Below are 20,793 nucleotides of genomic sequence, written 5' to 3'. Positions count from 1 at the left end.
GTGTGAAGAGATAGCTTGAATGTCTGAAGTCAAAGGAATTGATCTGATGTTCAATGGAAAAAGTCCAACTAAAAACATCCGAAAGTTGAGACTACTCTACAACAACAACAACGACAATAATAACAACAGCAAAAACATTAATAATAATAATAATAACAACAACAACAGGTAAGTATAACCTCTAATTTCAGAGAACAAAATGATACCGAACAAACACAGCACAGCAATGGTAACCATCAAAATAGAAAACAAACGGAGAGAAATGGACAACAAAAGAGAGTAGACTCGTAATGGAATGCTATTATAGAAATCATCCTAAATATAGATATGGAGGCTATCGGAAACGAATGAAAGAATATGGGGCCTGCCCAGTGACTACCATACGACAGAACAAAGAATTGCGGACCAAGCAAGACTGATATTCTAGAATGGTTGGCTCTCTAAATTATAACTAACAGAAAAAATACAGAGAAAAACAAATGATGAAATTGAACAAGAAGCATCCACCAATAGAACTGCACATAAAAACCCATAAGTTGAAGCCCCACAAGAAAAAAAACGCCAAAGACCGAGGACCTACAAAGACCGAACTCTACAAACGTGGAAACCGAAAACAATGAAACAGAACTAACAGAGAATGAAGCAGATGAAATAAATAAAATAATACAGTTCATGAACCAGGTAAAAACAAAGCTCCCATCGTTAAGGAACCAAGAGCAGAAGAAATTAAAAACAGAAACAGAAAAGGTTAACAATTCCCACACATCCCAACAGATACAATTATAGACTTAAACAACCTAATTTACGCAGGCGTCAAAATGGTAAGTGTGAATTTCAAATCAGAAAAACAACCGGAGACAAGTGGACCGACAAAATGGATGGGAAATAAGACTAGAAACTCAAATACACAAACATAAAAAAGAATCCAAAATTGACAGGGAGAGGCTAAACAAGACACATGAAAAACTGGACCAAAAAATAAAGGCAAAATAAGCGAGATTGAGACGATATTGATCTAAATCTGAACAATGAAAACAAAACAGAACTTAGTTTAAAATACTAATGAAAGAATTACCAGAATCTGAACGGAAGAGAATAAAAACGGAACAACCAAATCCGACAGAAACCAAACTACTGGAGTAAAATATGGGAAGGACGACGAGATCACAATAGAAATGCCGAATGGCTGAAAGACACGAAAGAAGAGTTACAACAAATAGAAGAAGGAACAGTGAATGAAATCCTAAAGAAAACCATAGGAAAAATGGCAAACTGGAGAGCAACAGGGCACGACGGGATACATGCACAGTGGTTAAAAAAATTAACAACCTTACACGAAAGCCAAACCCAAAACGTGAGAAGATGTATACAGGAAGCAAGCGTGCCAGACTGGATGACAAAAGGTAAAACCACCCTGCTACAGAAGAATACAGAGAAAGGAACCGTCCCCAGCAACTATTGGCTGATCACGTGCTTACCCACTATATGGAAAATACTGACAACACAACTGAGGGAACAAATCTACGACTCCCTGCATAATCGTGGACTCATCCCCGAGGAACAGAAAAAATGCCAAAAAGGAAAAAGAGGAACACATGATCTGCTATATATAGATCAAACGATCCTAAAGGCGGTAAAAAGAAGGAGAAAGGATTTAGCCATGGCATGGATCGACTACAAAAAATTGCGTACGACAGGATCTCCAAGCATGGATAATAGAATGCCTAAAAATGTATAAAATACCAAGCGAGATCACCAACGTAATAGAAAATGCAATGAAAACATGGAGGCTGGAATTGACAGTTGATGGACAACACATAACAGAAATTAACCTACAAAGAGGCATCTTACAAAAAGACTCACTATCACCAGTACTGTTCATCATAGCTATGATGCCCCTGAATAGCATTTTGAGAAAGTGCCTAGCTGTATACAAGTCCTCCAATACAGAGTAAAAAAATGAACCACCTGATGTACATGGACGATTTGAAACTTTTGCAAGGATTGAAAGGGAGCTAGAGACACTAATTAACACTACCAGGATCTTCAGCCAAGATATCCAATGGAATTTGGAATGGAAAAGTGCGCACTACTAATTATAAGAAAGGAAAAACTGGAAACTGCAGAAGGCATGGAACTACCAAACCAAACGGAGATGGGGGCACTAGAGAAACAAGACGACTATAAATACTTGGGGATTCTGGAAGCGGACACCATCAAAGTAACAGAAATGAAAGAGAATTGGAAAGGAATACCCCAGGAGAACAAGAAAACTCCTGGAAACGAAATTAGATAGCAGAAACCTAATAAAAGGTATAAATACATGGGCAGTATCATTAGTAAGATACTCTGGACCGTTTATACGGTGGACAAAAGAAGAACCGAGACAGCTTGACCAGAAGACTAGGAAACTCATGACCCTGCATAATGCACTACACCCCAAGGACGATATTGGCAGGCTCAACGTGAAAACGAAAGGCGGCGGGAGAGGACTAATCTGCATAGAAGACTGTGTGAATGACAAAAAAAAAGAACTAGAAAAATACACAATGCAAATTAGCGAAAGGGTAATTATAGCAGCGAGAGACAATGAAAAAAATCAACAAAACAGAAAACAGAGACAAATAACAAACGAGAAAAGAAAAATGAGAAGAGAAACAACTCCATGGAATGTTCATAAGAATGACAAAAGATGAGAATAACGAAAACACCTGGACATGGATGCGAAAAGGACATATAAACCGAGAAACTGAATCTCTAATAACTGCAGCACAAGATAACTCGATAAGAACCAACCATATCAAAGCAAAGCTCGATAAAACAAAAAAAAACAGCAAATGCAGACTCTGTGGGCAAAGAGACTAAAGGATAAACCATATAGTAAGTGAATGCAGCAAACTGGTGCAAAAGGAATACAAAAAAACAGGAACGATCAAGTGGGGAGGGCGGTGCACTGGGAATTGTGCAAACCGCTGCATTTTGAACATACAGACAAATTGTACAAGCATAAACCCCCAACGGTACTCGAAAACGAAAACCACAAAATCCTATGGGACATGGACCTACAGACGGACAAACCCATCCAAGCAAGAACACCAGATGTCGTAATAATTAACAAGAAAGAAAAATTCTGTCAAATTGTAGACTTTGCTGTCCCAGCTAACTATAGGGTGGGGGTATGAAAGAAAAGGAGAAACGGAGCAAATACACAGAGCTGGTCAGAGAGTTAAAAGTATTTCGATGATGAAGAAAATCAAAATAATACCTATAATAGTAGGAGCACAAGGAACAATTCCGAAAAACTTTGAAAAAAGAATGGCAGAAATTGCAATCATAGGAATACAACAACTAACGATAATGAAAACGGATGAAGAAGCGTTACAGGGAATGAAGAACACTGAAGCTGCATATGTACGAGTTCTACACCCCCATCAAGCATCCCCTACCATTGTCTCATCACCGCCCTCCCCCCCAAAAAAAAGTGATACCAAATTCATTTGCAAATGCTATCGAAGGTTTTCAATCAGATCTTTGATGATTTGTGTGAAAGGGGTCTACGTTCCAACCTTCCAGAGGTTGAAACACTACAGGAGACGAAACCGGGCATATTCTTTCTAAGTGAAACTGGCATAGGGCCAACCACTTCTCTAGACGAATTCATAATTAAAGGATACTCTAACTTAACATCTAAATCTGACCCCCAAAATCGCCATGGGCATGAAATATGTGGCTACATCGAATATGGCTTTCCATGTGGTAGGGATATCTCCAGAGAAGACCCTAATTTACCTTATATGTGCTTCCGGGTTGCACTAGCTTACACCACTGCATTTATATTTGCCCTCTATCGCCCCCACAACAGTGGGGTAACTATCTTTAAGAGCATATCTGAGAAAAATTGACCACATCCTGCCTGCTCATCCTTCGGCTAACATTCACATGGATGGCTCTCGTCTTGGAGAGGCTCCATGTTTTGACAAGCTTCTGGGTTTGACCTTTACTCCTGATCGGAAATGGAACACGTACATTAAATCTGTTGCCAGGGACGCTGGGAAAATGGTGGGATCCTTCTACCGCTCCAGAAGATATCTCACTACTGATGCAATTCTCTATCTGTATAAAAGCCAAGTACCTCCAAGGATGGAGTAATGCTGCCACATCTGGACAGGAGCTGCTAAAAACAGCCTATCCTGTCTTGACAGAGTACAAAATAGACCGTGGTTTGGTGGGGGATGCCCTTTTCTCTTCCCTGCAACCTCTCTCCCACAAAAGAGACGTTGCGAGCCTGTCTTTGTATTATCGTTATTTCCATGGCAAGTGCTCGTCTGAGCTCCAATCTCTCGTCCCCCCCCCTCGCAAATCTTTCACGAGAAACACCCGTCTGGCTGAAACTAATGTCAATAATTTCCCCCGCTCTTTATCTGTGCCTAAATCCAAACGTAGATTTCATGAGCAGAGCTTCTTTCTCAGAAGTGCACGCTTGTGGAACTCTCTTCCGTTCGCCTGTTTCCAACCTGAATACAACTTGGAGGTCTTCAAATCCAACATAAACAAATTCCTGTTAAACCGCTCCCTTAAGTAAGACACTATCAAATCTCCAATACTAATGATTACTACAATACTATCTCATTGATTAGTGTACACGCAATAACCCTTATCCCTGAGTGGCTTCCGTGCCTTGATAAGTGGTGACCCCCATGTAAAAAAAAAGCTCCATATGAGCCAATAGTTATTATAAAATCGGATGAGTATAACTTACTTTTCTGGAATTTCCGTGCACAGGGTAATCAAAGCTGGGTTACATCCGACCAAACGTTGGTTACCGAACCAATCATCTTCTCTCCAGTAGTCTGCTGACTACGAAAAGAAAACAAGTAAAAATCAATAAAAAATAAGTTTTAAAAAATGAACCAACCATTTTTTATGTTTCTAAATTTTTGACATGAGAATTAAGTTATTCGCATTATTTACTGAACAGTACCTACACTCCCATCATCTATATAATATAAAAAAGGGATCATATGTGACGCGCGAAGCAAAAAGCAACATGTAGTAATAGCAATGGATATCAAGAAGAGATGGACAACTCAGGAGAAAACCTCCACCGAAACAATTAGCTTCAAGAAGAATCAGACACCAAAGGACAAAAACCTCATCACAGTTTGTATACACTACATGAAGGGATTGTCGGGGTAAAATACCATCTATATGATATCAGGACAGTATTCGGATGCATTTTGTGCGTACCAAGCCCCCTTACAGAAGAAACTATACCTAAGAACAGTGCGAATGAGATCCTGTGTAAAAACTAAACAACGTCGAGACATGTCATCCACTGAAGTACGGTTATAAAAATATCGAAAAGCTGCAATACATGGAAAAAAATTTAAAAATGAGTATCACTGAAAATATAGAAAAAATCATTTACCCTTATTTGACGATTTATTTAGAGAACTGTGGGAATAAGATGACAGGAAGAAGCAGCGTATATGTCGGGTGAGAATCAATTACTAAGACGATTTAGTATAGAATTTAACAGGATATGGGAATCGTTAATAATATATATAGTAAATTAATAGAAAGTAATAGTGTATGTCTATATATATTAATTTTATTTATACAAACATTAACGGCTACATATGTGCATACATGTTTCTGTAATCACCCGCGTTGGGGGATTACGTCTTCAGGCCAAGAATTACCGTCGTTACTTTCGACGGTAATTCTTGGCCTGAAGACGTAATCCCCCAACGCGGGTGATTACAGAAACATGTATGCACATATGTAGCCATTAATGTTTGTATAAATAAAATTAATATACCTGCTCTGTTCACTCATTGAGCATTATTTTGGTAGACACATGTTTTTTCATTGGATGTACTTCTAGGAAACTAAACTCTACTGGCTATATATGTATATATACATATACATATATATATATATATATATATATATATATATATATATATAACTACTTCATTTACTCACATAAAATTAATATACGAAAGTATAGATTTATGCGTAAACTTTAAGTATTTACTTCAAAAGTGCTCAATACGTAGGTAGAGCTAGTTAGTAATTTATAAAATATATATGGCGATTAAGCTGCACTGAATATTCGGCGTTTCATCCACTCTAGGATTCGTCAGGCTGACGAATCCTAGACTGGATGAAACGCCGAATATTCAGTGTTGCCATATATATTTTATAAATTACTATATATATATATATATATATATATATATATATATATATATATATATATATATATATATATATATATATATATACCAGGTTTAAGGTATTAAAGATTACCAATGAATTTAACAAGTTATATTGAGTGCTCAATAAAAATAGAGGAAGATATATTTTTATTTATATAAAAAAATTTGCATAGTCGCGAGACTGGACATGCTAATGTTTTGGACGGATGGTCGGTTAAAACCACAATCCATTGTTAAGAGACTTTATAAACCGTTGATTTTCACAGAAGAAACAAGTCCTCGAAATAAACAAAGAAAATATTCTGTTTACTTTAAATAAAATATTTAAAAATGTAAAGAGAGAGGTCATGTGACATATATACTCTAGTCATTTAAAAAATAAGGACAGGAGAAAAAATATAAAAGGAAGAAGAAAAAGAAGAGAAAAAAGAAAGGCGCTCATAAGGTTATAGTGATTAGAAAAGGGATGTACTAGGAAATCATTAGACAAAAAGTGGAAAATGGTGTTAGTGGCTCACAGAGATGGAGGAGGGCGGTGTATAGAAACAAAAAGGATTGGGTTGGGGAATGGTTGGACAAAGGGGTAGGAGGTAATAAATCAGACATACTATATATCAATTACGATATGTAAAACTGTAATATTGCATGCATTTCTCCCGTTTATAGCGTTACTTAAACCACCTAAATAAAATTAGGGATATCTCCAGAGAACTACTCAAACCACCTTTTCTAAGATTCTTGTCACCCTTTTCCTAGTCCAAAGTGAAGTTGAAGAAGCGTTTAATATTATTTAAAGAATTGACGAGCAGACAAAATACGTTTTCTTTCTAAATTATGACTGAAAAACTCGCCTTCTCCCCCTCCCCACCCGGGTGAAATTTTCCCAATAGCCCTCTTACGCGTACTCTTAGAAATTCGTTAATATTTCCTCATTAATTTTACGTTTCGATGCATTTTTAGATTTTATGTAGATTCTTTAACCTTTTTTTTTTTTTTTTACACGGTACACTTAAACACGCACATTAAGTTTATACATGTACTAGCATGAGTGCCCGGCGTTGCCCGGGTGTTTGGAGGTGTGTGTTGAACAAAATAAAAAGGATGAAAAGAACGGTGGGAAAAACGTGACGCCTTTGCTGTTACGACCACCGCCACACAGGAAGTGACGTAGGTTTAAATTAAGGCTAGGCAATCGAAAAGAGGGGTTGACTTTCGAAAATATCGGCGAAAAAGGCGACCCCTCCCTGTATTAAAGTGCCCAGTTGAGGTGAAGAAATTAATGTTTTTAGCCAATTTTTCGGTATTTGTCGTCTGAAGGGTGCAACTTCAAAACGATACTGATCTTGTGAAAACCCGTCACCTCTGTCGAAAGTTTTAGGCAGACATGCAAACATACATACATTAATATATTGGTAGCTCAAATTTTCGACCCAAACCGATTAAAAAGCTGGCCTGGTTTCTGAATACCCTTTATGTAAAATTTCAAATATTTAGACCAGAAATTGTCTGAGTAATTTGGTAGAGACCGCAGCGGTCAAATCTTTTTAAGACTTTGACCCCTATTATGACACCTTAACATTCCAAGGAACCTATATCTAAAATTTCAAGTGTTTAGACCCAAAATTGTCGGAGGAGCTTGGTAGAGTTCTCAAAGGTCAAATCGTTGAACTTTGACCCCTTAAAAGCCAAATTTCTGGCCGATAGCTAATTACAAAGATTTTACCAAATCTCAATACCCTGTATATCAAATTTAGAGTCTGTAGACTGAAAATTGACAGAGTTATTGTGTAGGGAAATGTACAGACAGACAGACAGACACTTTCACTTTTATGGATATACTAGCATTTCAGCCCGGCGTCGCCCGGGTGTTTGGATGTGTATGCTGAGCAAAAAAAAAAAAAAGTGGTAGTAGGAAGGCAGGCTCGAACCCGTACCGCGAAGGAGGAAAAGAACGGGAAAAAAGCCTGATGTCTTTGCTGTTACGACCACCGCCAAACCGGAAGTGACGAAGGTTTAAATTAAGGCTAGGCAATCGAAAGGAGAGGATGACTTTCAAAAATATCGGCGAAAACAGCGACCCCTCCCCCTGTAGAAAAGTTCCCAGTTAAAGGTAAAGATATTAATTATTTTTCGATATTTGTCGTCTGAAAGATCGAACTTTAAAACGATACTGATCTTGGTAAAATCCGTCGCCTCTGTCGAAAGTTTTAGGCACACATGCAAACATACATACATACATTTATATATTGGTAACTAAAAATTTTCGACCCAAACCGATTAAAAAGCTTGTCCTATCTCTGAATACCTGTTATGTAAAATTTCAAATGTTTAGACCAGAAATTGTCTAAGTAATTTGTTAGAGACTGCAGAGGTCAATTTTTAAAAAAGTTTGACCCCTATTAGGACACCTTAAAATTTGTTTTGGGCTCAAATCAAGTTATTAAGCTAGATCCACGTCCAAGGAACCTATATCTAAAATTTCATGTGTTTAGACCCAAAATTGTCGAAGGAGTTTGGTCGAGTTTTCAAAAGTCACATCGTTGAACTTTGACCCCTTAACAGCCAAATTTCTGGTTGAAAATTGATCACAGAGATGTTCCCAAATCTCAGTAAGGTCAAATCGTTGAACTTGGACACCTTAATCGCCTTATTTCTGGCCGAAAACCGATCATATAGATTTTCCCAAATCTCAGTACCCTGTATATCAAATTTCGAGTCTGTAGACTAAAAATTAACAGAGTTATTGCGTAGGAAAATGTACACAGATACACAGATACACAGACAAACAGACACTTTCACTTTTATAGATATATAGATAAACCTATATTTTTGGCGCCTTTTAACCTTATCTGATCTGGGTCATTTTGACATTGGCTTTTCTATGTTATATTTAACAAGCATGGGTGCCCGGCGTTGCCCGGGTATTTGGAGGTGTATGTTGAGCAAAAAAAAAGCGGTCCATTTTTTAACTTTGACCCCTATTATGACCCTTTAACATTTATTCTTTTGAACTCCCATTAAGTTATTAAGTTAGATCCATGTCCAAGGAACCTATATCTAAAATTTTAAGTGTTTAGACTCAAAATTGGCGGAGGAGTTTGGTAGCGTTTTCAAATGTCAAATCGTTGAACTTGGACCCCTTAGTCGCAAAATTTCTGGCCGAAAACCGATTAAAAAGATTTTCACAAATCACCGTACCCTGTATATCAAATTTCGAGTCTGTAGACTGAAAATTGACAAAGTTATTGCGTATGGAAATGTACACAGACAGACACACAGATAGACACACATACACGCTCACTTTTATAGATAGATAGATAGATAGATAGATAGATAGATAAATAGATAGATAGATATGTAGTAGTCGATGTATACGCATCGGCGTAAAAAATCAAAATGCGCAAACGCGCTTGTGCGCACATCGTCTGTGCATACACTATCTTGGATACGAACAAATGATTATATTTTTACTAATCAGAAAATTTTCTGAATTTAGTCGAAATCTTTCTGGTAACCATTTCGGTCGCTTTAACAGATTTTTTTTATAAACCAATGGAACCCAGTTGACCTCAGTCTACGGATCGGTGTCACAAGGCGCCTCATTGTGGGAGCTTCCTTCTACCACATCTCTGTCCACTAGCATACTTACAAACATTAGCGAATACACAGAGATACACAATGACTGCTTGAATCTCTTAATATCGTCTGTCCACGAAAACTACTTATCACTTGAAATATGTCCAATCTTTACCATTGAAATATTTTCTAATACAAAATGAACATTGACTCTTATACCCAATTTAATGAATTACAATTCGTGTAAATGAGCAGAGAAGCTTCGAAAAAAGTTTTTTCCTTATCCTTGAAACACACGACTCTTAATTGATTCATACTTCTTTAATGTGTCAGCTAATTTTTTTTTTTACATAGGCATCACTACATTATTAAGGCCAAGAGGCCACTCAAGGATAAGGGTTAAAGAGTGTACAGTAGAAATTGGACATTATAGTAATCATTAGTAATGTAAATTTGGTAAAGTTGATAACTTATATGGAACGGCTCATCAAGAACTTATTTACGTTAGACTTGAAGACAACCATATTGTAGTCAGCCGGAAAGCAGGAAAACGGAAGACAATTCCACAGGCGTGCAGTTCTAAGAATGATCCCCTTATGTTTTTACAAGAACTCTAAGGATATTTACGAACAGTGTATGCTTTTCTATTACTGCAAACTTCCATTTTAAACAAATATAGAATATCTCTTTTATGAATTTGAATCTTCTGAATCTATTATTTTCTTTTTACCGTATCACATGTCTCCTATTCCCACATTTCATTATAAACACGACAAACATTTTTCACTGAAAATATTTCTCTGAATCCCCAAAATACGTCTATTACAAATCACCTAAACGCAAAACCCCAAAACTGGTCACCAACACCTACTAAAAACTGGTGAACGACTTAAATATATACAAGAGTCCTTCAATAAGTTTCCAGACTTTTTCGGCTGGGCACTTTTTGTAAGTACATTCATAAAACTGAAGGCCGCTTCGAAGTAATCTTCTCCGGCTGCAATGCACTTGTACCGTTCCAACAACTTCTGGAAGGTCCCATAGAAGTCTTCTTGTGTCACAGCTCCTTTCTTTTTCTCAGTTGTCTCATAACGACATCCTCTAAGGTTTTCTTTCAGATTAGGGAATAATCAAAGTTACAGGGACGAAGGTCTGGACTATAAGGAGACGAGGAACTGTCTTGATACCCATCTAAGTTATGACAACGTCTTTTTTCTGATCTTCTCTGAGCACCCTTCTGGCAACTTCGCACAAATATTCCGCATCTTCAATTCTTTGCGAATAATTGTGTGTACAGTTCCTACACTGACATCAAATGATGCACTTATCGTCTCTATAGACACATGCCAGTCTTTATCCATGAAATTCTTTATTTTGTCCAATCAACTCTGGTGTTCTGATTTTCTTACTCCTCCCACACTTCTCATCATCCCTAACAGGTTTCCCGCCTTCTTTGAATATTTTATGCCACTCAAAACTGATGCTCGATTCGTCCAAGATGGTGCAAACGCATTCTGAAGCATTCCATACGTGTCTGCTGCATTTTTTCGAAGTATAAAAACAAAATTTCATTGCATATCGTCCTTCTAAAATGTCTTCATGTCCAGATCGCCTTTTTGAAATTTACCAGTTGTGACAATCAGGCTTTAGTAGAGTGTATTCCAATTTCTGCTGTAGCTGTTATTTGAATCTTAAATCATAAAAAATTGGCCAATCCTTTTATAAAATGTATATCAAAAACATACTGAATTTTCAAGAGTCTACAACAATTTTCAATGCCTGTACAAAATAAGTCTGGAAACTTATTGAAGACACTTTGTATGCATGTACTTACCGCTGGTTTTTCTCTTTCATTGTCGTAAACCTTATCGATGTCATCCAACGAAGTCCAATCATTGACAAAAATTTTCGCCTTTAAGTTCAGAAGTAAATGTTCAATTTTACTGAAAACCAAATTTCTCTGCAAAACAAAAAGACAAAAAATAAACAATTTAAAATTCATAAACGTCTTTTGAAATAGTTTTAAAATCATACAAATTAAATCAGTCCTACATTAGCTGAATTTCGTAAACTTAACTGATTTCATTTCCATGATAAATAAAATAAAAACATTTCGTTCCTGTCCAATAAGTTACAATTTTATTCGTTTAAATTAAATAGCAATGTGGAAAATTAAAACATGCTAAGGGTGTTATAATACTGTTCGGTTGTTGGGGACAATTGATTGAGAAAATAAAAAAAGCCAAAGCAAAGAAAACAAAAACTTCAAAACAAAAACTAAATTTTAGCATGTAAACGTTAATAACTCTTTGATAATTGAGGATTAGTGAGCATACGACACATACATAAAATTCTGAAAAAAAAAAAAAAAAAAAAAGAAAATGGAAATTTACATTTTATTAAAATATCGACATTGATTCAATTTTTCACTGAAGCATTTTAAGGCATGGTTATAGATGCAGGTAATTATTGTCTACAATATGAGCAATGTAACGAATTGCTACTTTCAACTGAGCCAAAATTATCGCCAAAAGTGTGACTTTCACCTTTTCTGTGACCTTGACCTTTGAGAGACGTATCACAAAATTTAAGCAACTCAAAATGAGTCGATAACAGATATTTTATTCAAGTTTAGTGATACTTATTCATGCAATGAAAACGGTAGAATCTACTTGAACAACACACTCGAGTAAAACGTAAACTTCTTTAACAAAGGAATACAAGTGTAATTTTAAATGAAATTATGGTGGCAACCTTCTCTCTCGTGAGACAACACTGTGGCTGTAAAGTCTAGCTGGTACTGTTTCTCTGAATGCAAGCCTGAGCGGGTGATAAAGCGACAGAGGTTTGTTCAGTTACCAGCCCCCCTTTCGGCGTTGCAGACAGTCAGACGGAAAAGCAAGCCAATACGGTCGGAGCCAGCACAAGTACAGGAGTTACTGGAAAGGTGTTGCAGTTCTAGATTATCCTCTTTTCAGGACTCTGACCAGTGTTTCAAGACATCCACAAAGTAGTGAATCTATGTGTCTATTGCTGGGAGAAATTTGAAAATATTTTCAATATTGAAGGAAATAAAGAAGTGTTACGAGAACAGGTCTCCTGTTCTTGTAAGTAAAAATGAGATAGGATAGTCCGAGAATTCGAACCTGGGAAGCTAGGTTTAGGAGGGTTTAAAATAAATAGCAGGAATTCGTTGTTTAGAAATGTTATTTATGAAAATGAAATTAAAATACGGAATTTGAAAACGAACAATAGAAAATGTTAAACATATTGAAAAATAGGTTAGTCGAAAAAAAATAGGTTAGAGAATTCTTGTTGGAGATGTGTGAACAGGCATGTGAGTTCAGATTCACGTTGTTGGCCATGCAATGACGTCATGGCTAAGAGAGAAGTTCTCAATATAGTTGGAGTTTTAGTGAGTCAAACAGACAGAGAGAGGGTCGGAGAGAGAGGAACAGACAGAGCTGATATGAGTCAGAAAGAATCTCCCTTTGGAAGCGAAATGTTAGAAGTTGAAATTATGTAGGACTTTGAATTCCTTGATGTGAAATTATTGACCGGTCAAGAAATAAAGGAACTTCATCATTTTGTAACTGCCGTCTTGCGTTGTGTCATTCTACCGAAACGAAGGTAAAGTCAAATTGTATTTGTATAATGAACTTTGTGTATAACCCATCTAAGTAATGTGTCACATCATTTAAGAAATGTGTATCCCTCAGCTATCAAGAAATAATGACTGTCCCCTCGTGTGATAAAAGAATCGATCCCTCATCTCTAAAATATGTGTTAAGAAAATATATGTAATAAGATTCACACACTGTAAAATGTATAAATATCCTCTCCTCTTCTTTCTATCTCCCTCATACGAAATGTATTACATGTCTCTTTCAAATGTGCTCCGTCTCTGTATCAGAATGTACTCGATATAATATTCCTCCCTCTAATATGAACACCCCTTATGTAACAGAAAATTCTCATCGTTGGTATGATTGAATTGCAATAGAAGATAAATCCAGACGAAAGAACCGCGAATTCTGTAACAGTCAAATTTGTAAATGTCTCCAATTTTTTCGAAAATAACGGAGACGCGTATCCTAGTTGTGGTTGTATCAAAAACAAAATAAAAAAGAAATATGTCAGTATATATAGCATGCGTATAGTTTGGAAGTATAAGTGAGGACTAAAGAAAAAATATCGACAGATATATGGAAGAGAAATTAATATTATTGTAAATGAATGCTATTTAAATCGATCTCATTTAGAAAAAAAATGATATCAACGCAGCATCGAAGGAGGAGAAATTAATATTATTGTAAATGAATGCTATTTAAATCGATCTCATTTAGAAAAAACAAGATGATATCAACGCAGCATCGAAGGAGAAACACCTGCACTGGATTGACCACACTTGTGCTTGAGGCTTAGTAAAAATAATTAAATGTGTAAAAATATCTACGCTTTTGTACTGAAGTTTATGATTAGTTATTCCAAACAGGAAGTCTAGAAATTAAAACCTCTATGAATTGCACCAAGAAATGTCAGCTCAAATAATATTTATTAATAATATTTTGTTGTCCTTCCAGATGTTATAAACAGTTTTTTTTTATTCCAACAAGCCAGAGCATATAACATCAAATGTAAGATATAGCAGGATAACGGCGAAAGTATTGCTTGTTGACGATTGTTATAATCATTGTAATGTTTGTAAAAATAGAATGTTATCATGACAAAATAAATATTTACAGAGAAAATTATATATGTTAAGACGTTTGATAAATTAAAGAATGTAGAACATAAGCAATAATTTAAAACAGATTGACCTCTAGGGTCTGACGTAGTTTTGCGTAGAAGCCGTTTTCAAGTGACGTGGACTTTAGGTAGAGTTTTAGGAAAAAATACGATGATCTGCGCAGTCAAAGGCCGTACGTGACAGAGAGCGAACAGAGTCAAGAATCTGGAGTAAGTGAAAGCGGATAGAGTCGGCCAGTAGAGGGAATCAGAATGGGTTAGTCCATGACCAGCGAAAGCTTTTCAATGAGCAAGCATCGATAATAAAAGTTGCTGAAAAGACAACCAAAGATTCATTAAGATGCATGTTTGCAGCTGTTTCCGAGGATCCGTCAAACAAGATCAGGGACAGGCGAGGAATGTTTATCGGAGTGGTCCTACTCTCCATTAAAAATTTTTAAAAAATGGTAAGAGGGACTTATTTATATCTACTTAGTAAAGTCCCTTGTCAGTATTTTGCTGGGTATAATTATGATTATTAGTAGAATAATTATTATTCGACGTTGTATTAGTATATCATTAGTAATAATTGGAAAATTTAAGCTGATCATGTTAATATTATTATTAGTCATAGTTTTTAATTTTCTTGTTTTTTGTTAAAGATATAGTATTCTATCAGATGGCATAAATTCAACCGCTATCTCAGATATTCTAATCGAGAGATAGTGTTTAAAGATTCTAACTGTCCCTGTAAGTGCAATGGTTTATATTTTTCTTACACTTGGTTCGTAGAGTTTTATTTGACAGATAATTTGAAATTCTTGTTCATAACTTCGGTTGCTCATAATTACTAGAATGCTGTAGATCTTTATAAGATTCCATTTTCTTTGCATGTCGTTCATAGCATCTTAGTGTTCCCTTAACTTCTTCTCGGCTCTGCTTAACCCAGCATCATCATGGACACTTATTTCTACCAGCGTCTTTTCTTTCTCCTTATACCTTATCATTATTTCAAATTTAATGATACATACGAGCTGTAAGAATTGCATGGTCATTTGGCTGGCGTATGTTTTATTTACAATCGTTCTTGCTTATATATGCTTTCGGAAATTGCTGTTACACTCGATATTCAACTTATTACAGATGTTTGTTTATTTATTTGCTTTGTTTTACAGCAAATCAGATATTTTTGGTTTTCTATTGCTAAGCCAGTTTTAATTTAGGGGATCCTTTTATTTTTATTTTATCTTTATATGTATAAATGTGTCAGAAGTTTATGTAGTTATGTTTACATTTAAAGTGTAATCAACAAGAAGTTTTTTGCGTGTGTAAAGAACACATGTGTATCTTTGAATTAGATGTTATGTTTGCATCCTATGAAAAATTTGTATGTATGTTCAAAGTGATGGATATATGTCGATGTTAAAATATATAGTAAAATTAAACTTCAATTTTGGGTACTCTTGCATAATTTGACCCGGATCCTCGTGATTTCCCGTCAAGCCCGGATCGGGCGAGACTGGCAATCATCGGCGTCCGCCGAGCGTTGTTCAAATGTTGAACGCTAATCCGACTTTAGTTTGTAACTGTAAGCAGACGACAATCGAATTGGAAGAAAGTAACTACTGATAAATATTTACTAAAAAAAAAAAGAAATTGCGTAAAGGATGGCTTCTCCTGGCGGTGTACCAGTGGTCAGTGTAGACAGTGAGTGTCATTGCGCACATGATCGTTTTTTTGCACGTTCCAATTTGGAAATTGCAACTATAGTAAAAAATAATCTATTTATGGGCCTTCGAAATGGCGACACTAAAAAAATATTAAGAGAGAATGCGGTGTTATATCCGAACACACGTACACGGATTGGAAGAACTTTCTGAGGGAAATTTGTCAGGAGTATTTCCTGAGGAATCCACGGCAGATAGGAGGCCCAGGGCACACTGTAGAAATTGACGAATCCTTATTCAACCGAAGAAAACATAACGTTGAGAGAATCCTAGGAGGGTTTTTTGGTCACAGTGCCAAATCGAAACGCCGAAATCCTCCTTCCAATAATAAAAAATATATATTCTGCCCGGTACAACAGTCGTTTCCGACTAAAAAAAAAATCTATATTTTTGATTTAAAAAAAAATAATACTAATAATTAAACAAAAAATTTTACTTACACCTAACAATTATACGGGTGAAACAACCTTTTTTTCCCAGATAAATTAAATAAAAAATAAAAAAACTTGTTGCTGATAAATATTATGCAAAAATAAAATAAAATGAAACAAAAAATTGTACTTATACCTAACAGTTATACCGGTAATCAACCTTTTTTGCAGATAAATTTAAAAAAACAAAAAAACTTCTTGTTGATAATTATAAAAAGAAAATACTACAATAAATTAAATAAACATATTTGTTTTTTTAAGGTAGGTTTCTTGTTATTATTTGAAAATTATAAGGGTTTTTTCCGTTTTGTTTTGCTTTTTTTCCCTTAGACTGCGTCTGTTACGCCGCTCGGTTGTCACCGATGATTGCCGGTCTCGCCTGATCTGAGCTTGACGGGAAATCACGAGGATACGGGTCAAATTATGCAAGAGTACCCAATTTTGTTTAGTAAGTTTATCCTTCGATGAAAGGCTAGACTTTTGTCAGTGCTAATACTTCAAGTATGGTTTTTATGTTTTATGTTTTCTAATTGTGTTACCAAATTGATGCCAGATATGCACAATGTGTTACTCTACAAGCCGCCTGGCATCTAGGAAATTTGGGCGGTTCTATACCTCTTAGCATCAAGAGTGAGCGAAAACTGTGTGCCATATTCTAATTCGAGATAAGTGGGCCAGTTGAGATATTTACATCCTTCATTGTATCGCATTATATAATAAGTGTCCCCAGCAGAATCCTTGCACTGGGTGTCAGGTGCCTCAAACTCAAAGTTTTTGTGTGTTCATTGGTGATCAAGCCTTTAACTTGGCCAACTATTATTTTCGTCTCATAATAAAAGTTTATTACAAACTGATGTATGATTTTAAATTAATCTGAAGACGATAGATACGAAATATTATTACCAGTGTCCATATTGTATGCATTATCCTTGATACTGCTACTAATATTATGAATAGTATTGGCATTAGTATTAATACAAGCATCCTTATTATGAAAGAAAATAGATATTTATGAAGTTTAGGTTAGAACAACAAACACGGGCGATTTGTATTAAGCGTAAAGTAAGACAGATTTTATGAACGTGACATTTATAATAAAGAGTTGTCTCCCTTAGGATATCTTACCGATATATGTGTACGCTTTTTTTTATTATTAAATTGCATTTGGGAAATTATGCGCTCAAGTAGAGGGCTCTTATTATTTTTTATTTATTAATTTATTTTGTAAAGAAATCGACATAAACTCAAATGTAATAATTTAAAGCTGACATCGCATCATTGCGTCATTTTAGCATTATTTGTTGACAGTATGTAGTCGCTAAATCATGAGAGTTATTTCGTTTGAAGATAATTGTCAAAATTAACAGGAAGTTATGTCCGAGTTGTCAATAGCGTTGTTGATTATATTTACCTTTCCATGCATAACTGTTATTGTAGTAATTTCCAAATACAAGAAGGCACCTAAGTCTATGAAAAGACAATTTTGAATGAATATCTTGCCAATAAAGTTAAACACTATTTACAATTTGTCCTTTGTGACAAAGGTTACATTTTTAATTTAGATTAGAACGAAAAAAATTGTCGCCCTAAAGAGGACGACATGATTTCATTTCCGTTTGATGAAAACCGGTTTTCATGTTATGTTACTTACCATCTACTAGTTAACCAGTTTTGTACAAATTCCAATAGCAACAGAAGTCTTCTAGTATGTATGAAAGTGACACAATGTTCAATGAGCGAGATTAGAGATGCGCTCCTGTTCTCTACCGATACAGTTATGACAACAGGGTCATTGCCAGCACATTCAAAATGCATCACTGGATTACCACGAATGACAGGGACGTGCTCAAGGTAATGAAAGTTTTCGGTCACGGTTATGGTCATTGGTGTGGTTTCAAGTGAGGACCACATCATGCCACGTCACATCCTCGAAATCGGCTTGAAAATCAACACAAAAGTGTACTTGGATGTGCTAAAGACTGTGGTGATCCCCTGGTGCAATCAGTTTGCTGCTGGCAGACCCTGGGTGTGGCAGCAGGACTCGTCGCCAGCCCACAAGTCCAAAGACAATTCAGGCTTGACTTCAGGAAGAATGTTACGACTTTGTATACTTCTCTTATTAGATCCCCTCCTTCCTTGGCCTGAACATCCTGGACTACTTCGTTTGATCATACGTCGAGAAAATCACCAACATGACCTCCCGCAACACCAAAGCCAGCCAGATCGGCGCCATCCGCTTGCTCTATGCAAATTCTTGTGTGTTAGTGGGAAAATTGGCGACATTTTTCTATTTTTCCATTTCCCGACCCCAAGTTGTAAAAAATTAATTTCGAAACGATTTTGCCTTTTTTAAAAATTTTATTCGTCGGCGATTTTTCTTTTGATAATGTATCGGTCGGAAGACGCCTCGAGTGTATATTTTCATAGTTTTTGTTTTCTTATTTAATCATTAATTTATTCTTAAATCGTTTTTATCAACGTATTTTTCGCTTTCCTCTTGATTTTTATGTGATTGTTTCTCAACTACTCGTGACCCCAGATATATTGTTAAAAATTATAAAGTTTTGTACCACCAAGAACCTTATATATGATTACTTCATTTAATCGCATAAATTAATATACGGAAATATAATTTATGTGTAAATTTCTCAGTATTTACTTGAACAGTGCTGAATACATAGGTAGAGCTAGGTAGTAAGTTATTAAAATATATATGGCAATTAAGCTACACAGAATATTCCGCGTTTCATTCTATTGAGAATTCGTCAGGCTTATGCGAAAAGTTGTGGTTGTCGCTCGTTTATATATACACACATGCTGTTTAGTTTTTTGTTAGCCAATCAGCTTTCTAGTTGCCACCGCGCCCATCCTAATCAGTCAATAGGCAGGCACTTACAGCACAAAGGCACAGTTGACCTCCCGTTCACCCCTTCTCTTTATGTTCATAGAAAGGGTAGATATCCTTTCGTTATAGTAAGCTGGCCTACTTTCAGCCTAGGTGTAGTTGGATATGTTATTAACATATTCAACTACACCATCAGTAAATAGAGATATTTATATTAATTTTTATCTATACCGACATGTAGAAGGTTCACTACGACGGCATAAAAATGTTTCAATCTGTAATTATTATTAATAATAATAATGACTGATTGAAACATTGTCATGCCAGTTTAACGGAGTTTGTACGTGTGTGTGTATATATACATATATGACACATAGCAAGTATTCAATCTTCTGTCATAAAATAATCTATTTCCTTAATTTTTGCGTTTAATATTAACCTCAATATGCTTACAGAAGGTCACGTAGATTTCAGTAAATAGATTAACATTTGGCAGAAAGAACACTGTAACTGTTACTTACCAAATAGTCTGCACTAAATTGTTCATCATTCGGCAATTCTTTCACCTGTAAAAATATAGTAGTGCAATATATTACGATATTATGTAAATATAATAATTACCGGTGTGTTTAGTACTATGATACTACGAAATAATATTCTGTGATTTAGTTACAAGTTAATACACATTAAATTCCTATTATAATAATGTTAATAAATATTTTTTAATGAAATAGATGACGTTAAAATTGTTAGCAATAAAAAAAAAACAATAAAGTATTAGGTTGGTGCAAAAATAATGTCGTTATATATATATATATATATATATATATATATGTATATATATATTAGTTGAACGTCAAAACAGACATTATTTTCCAATCAACCTAATAGATTCTAAAATAATTCGTAAAAATATTTAGTGAAGCAGATGAATGGAGATTTTTTTTACCGTTATTTAATGCATATACAGAAGATAGCGCTCAGAGTTTACCGCCTTGCACCATGTTGGTGCAAAGGGGAAGTAAATAAATATGAAATCGACATTATATACATAATACAAACATACAAGTGGCAGAGGACACGAGAACAATACTTAACGGAATTGAAGATTGATTAAACACAAACATATTTCAAAACAAGAGAATATATCAAAGGCTGAATTAAGCACTTTTCTCATCGACGATCATTCAAAACGGGCATCGAATCTGTATTCCATTTGTTCCACATTAGTTTGGACATGACTTAACGGACATAGACTTAAT

The 20,793-nt window shown here is 35.5% G+C and overlaps 1 protein-coding gene across 2 annotated transcripts in view; it reads right to left on the bottom strand.

Moving 5' to 3' along the window:
* Window positions 1-20,793, bottom strand: part of LOC145277598 (allene oxide synthase-lipoxygenase protein-like) — a 258,552-nt gene that overhangs the window by 80,891 nt on the left and 156,868 nt on the right. For both annotated transcript variants that reach the window (XM_080129114.1, XM_080129115.1), the window contains exons 3-5: window positions 20,053-20,097; window positions 11,635-11,760; window positions 4,760-4,857 (exon numbers count right to left, since the gene is read on the bottom strand). In XM_080129114.1, the coding sequence (XP_079985240.1) occupies window positions 4,760-4,857; window positions 11,635-11,760; window positions 20,053-20,097 (269 nt within the window). The remainder of the gene's footprint in view (window positions 1-4,759; window positions 4,858-11,634; window positions 11,761-20,052; window positions 20,098-20,793) is intronic.

This window comes from Euprymna scolopes, chromosome 6 (genome assembly GCF_053919585.1).
Source record: "Euprymna scolopes isolate OS-2025 chromosome 6, ASM5391958v1, whole genome shotgun sequence".
Lineage (NCBI taxonomy): Eukaryota > Metazoa > Mollusca > Cephalopoda > Sepiida > Sepiolidae > Euprymna > Euprymna scolopes.
This window is presented reverse-complemented; position numbering and strand designations above follow the sequence as displayed.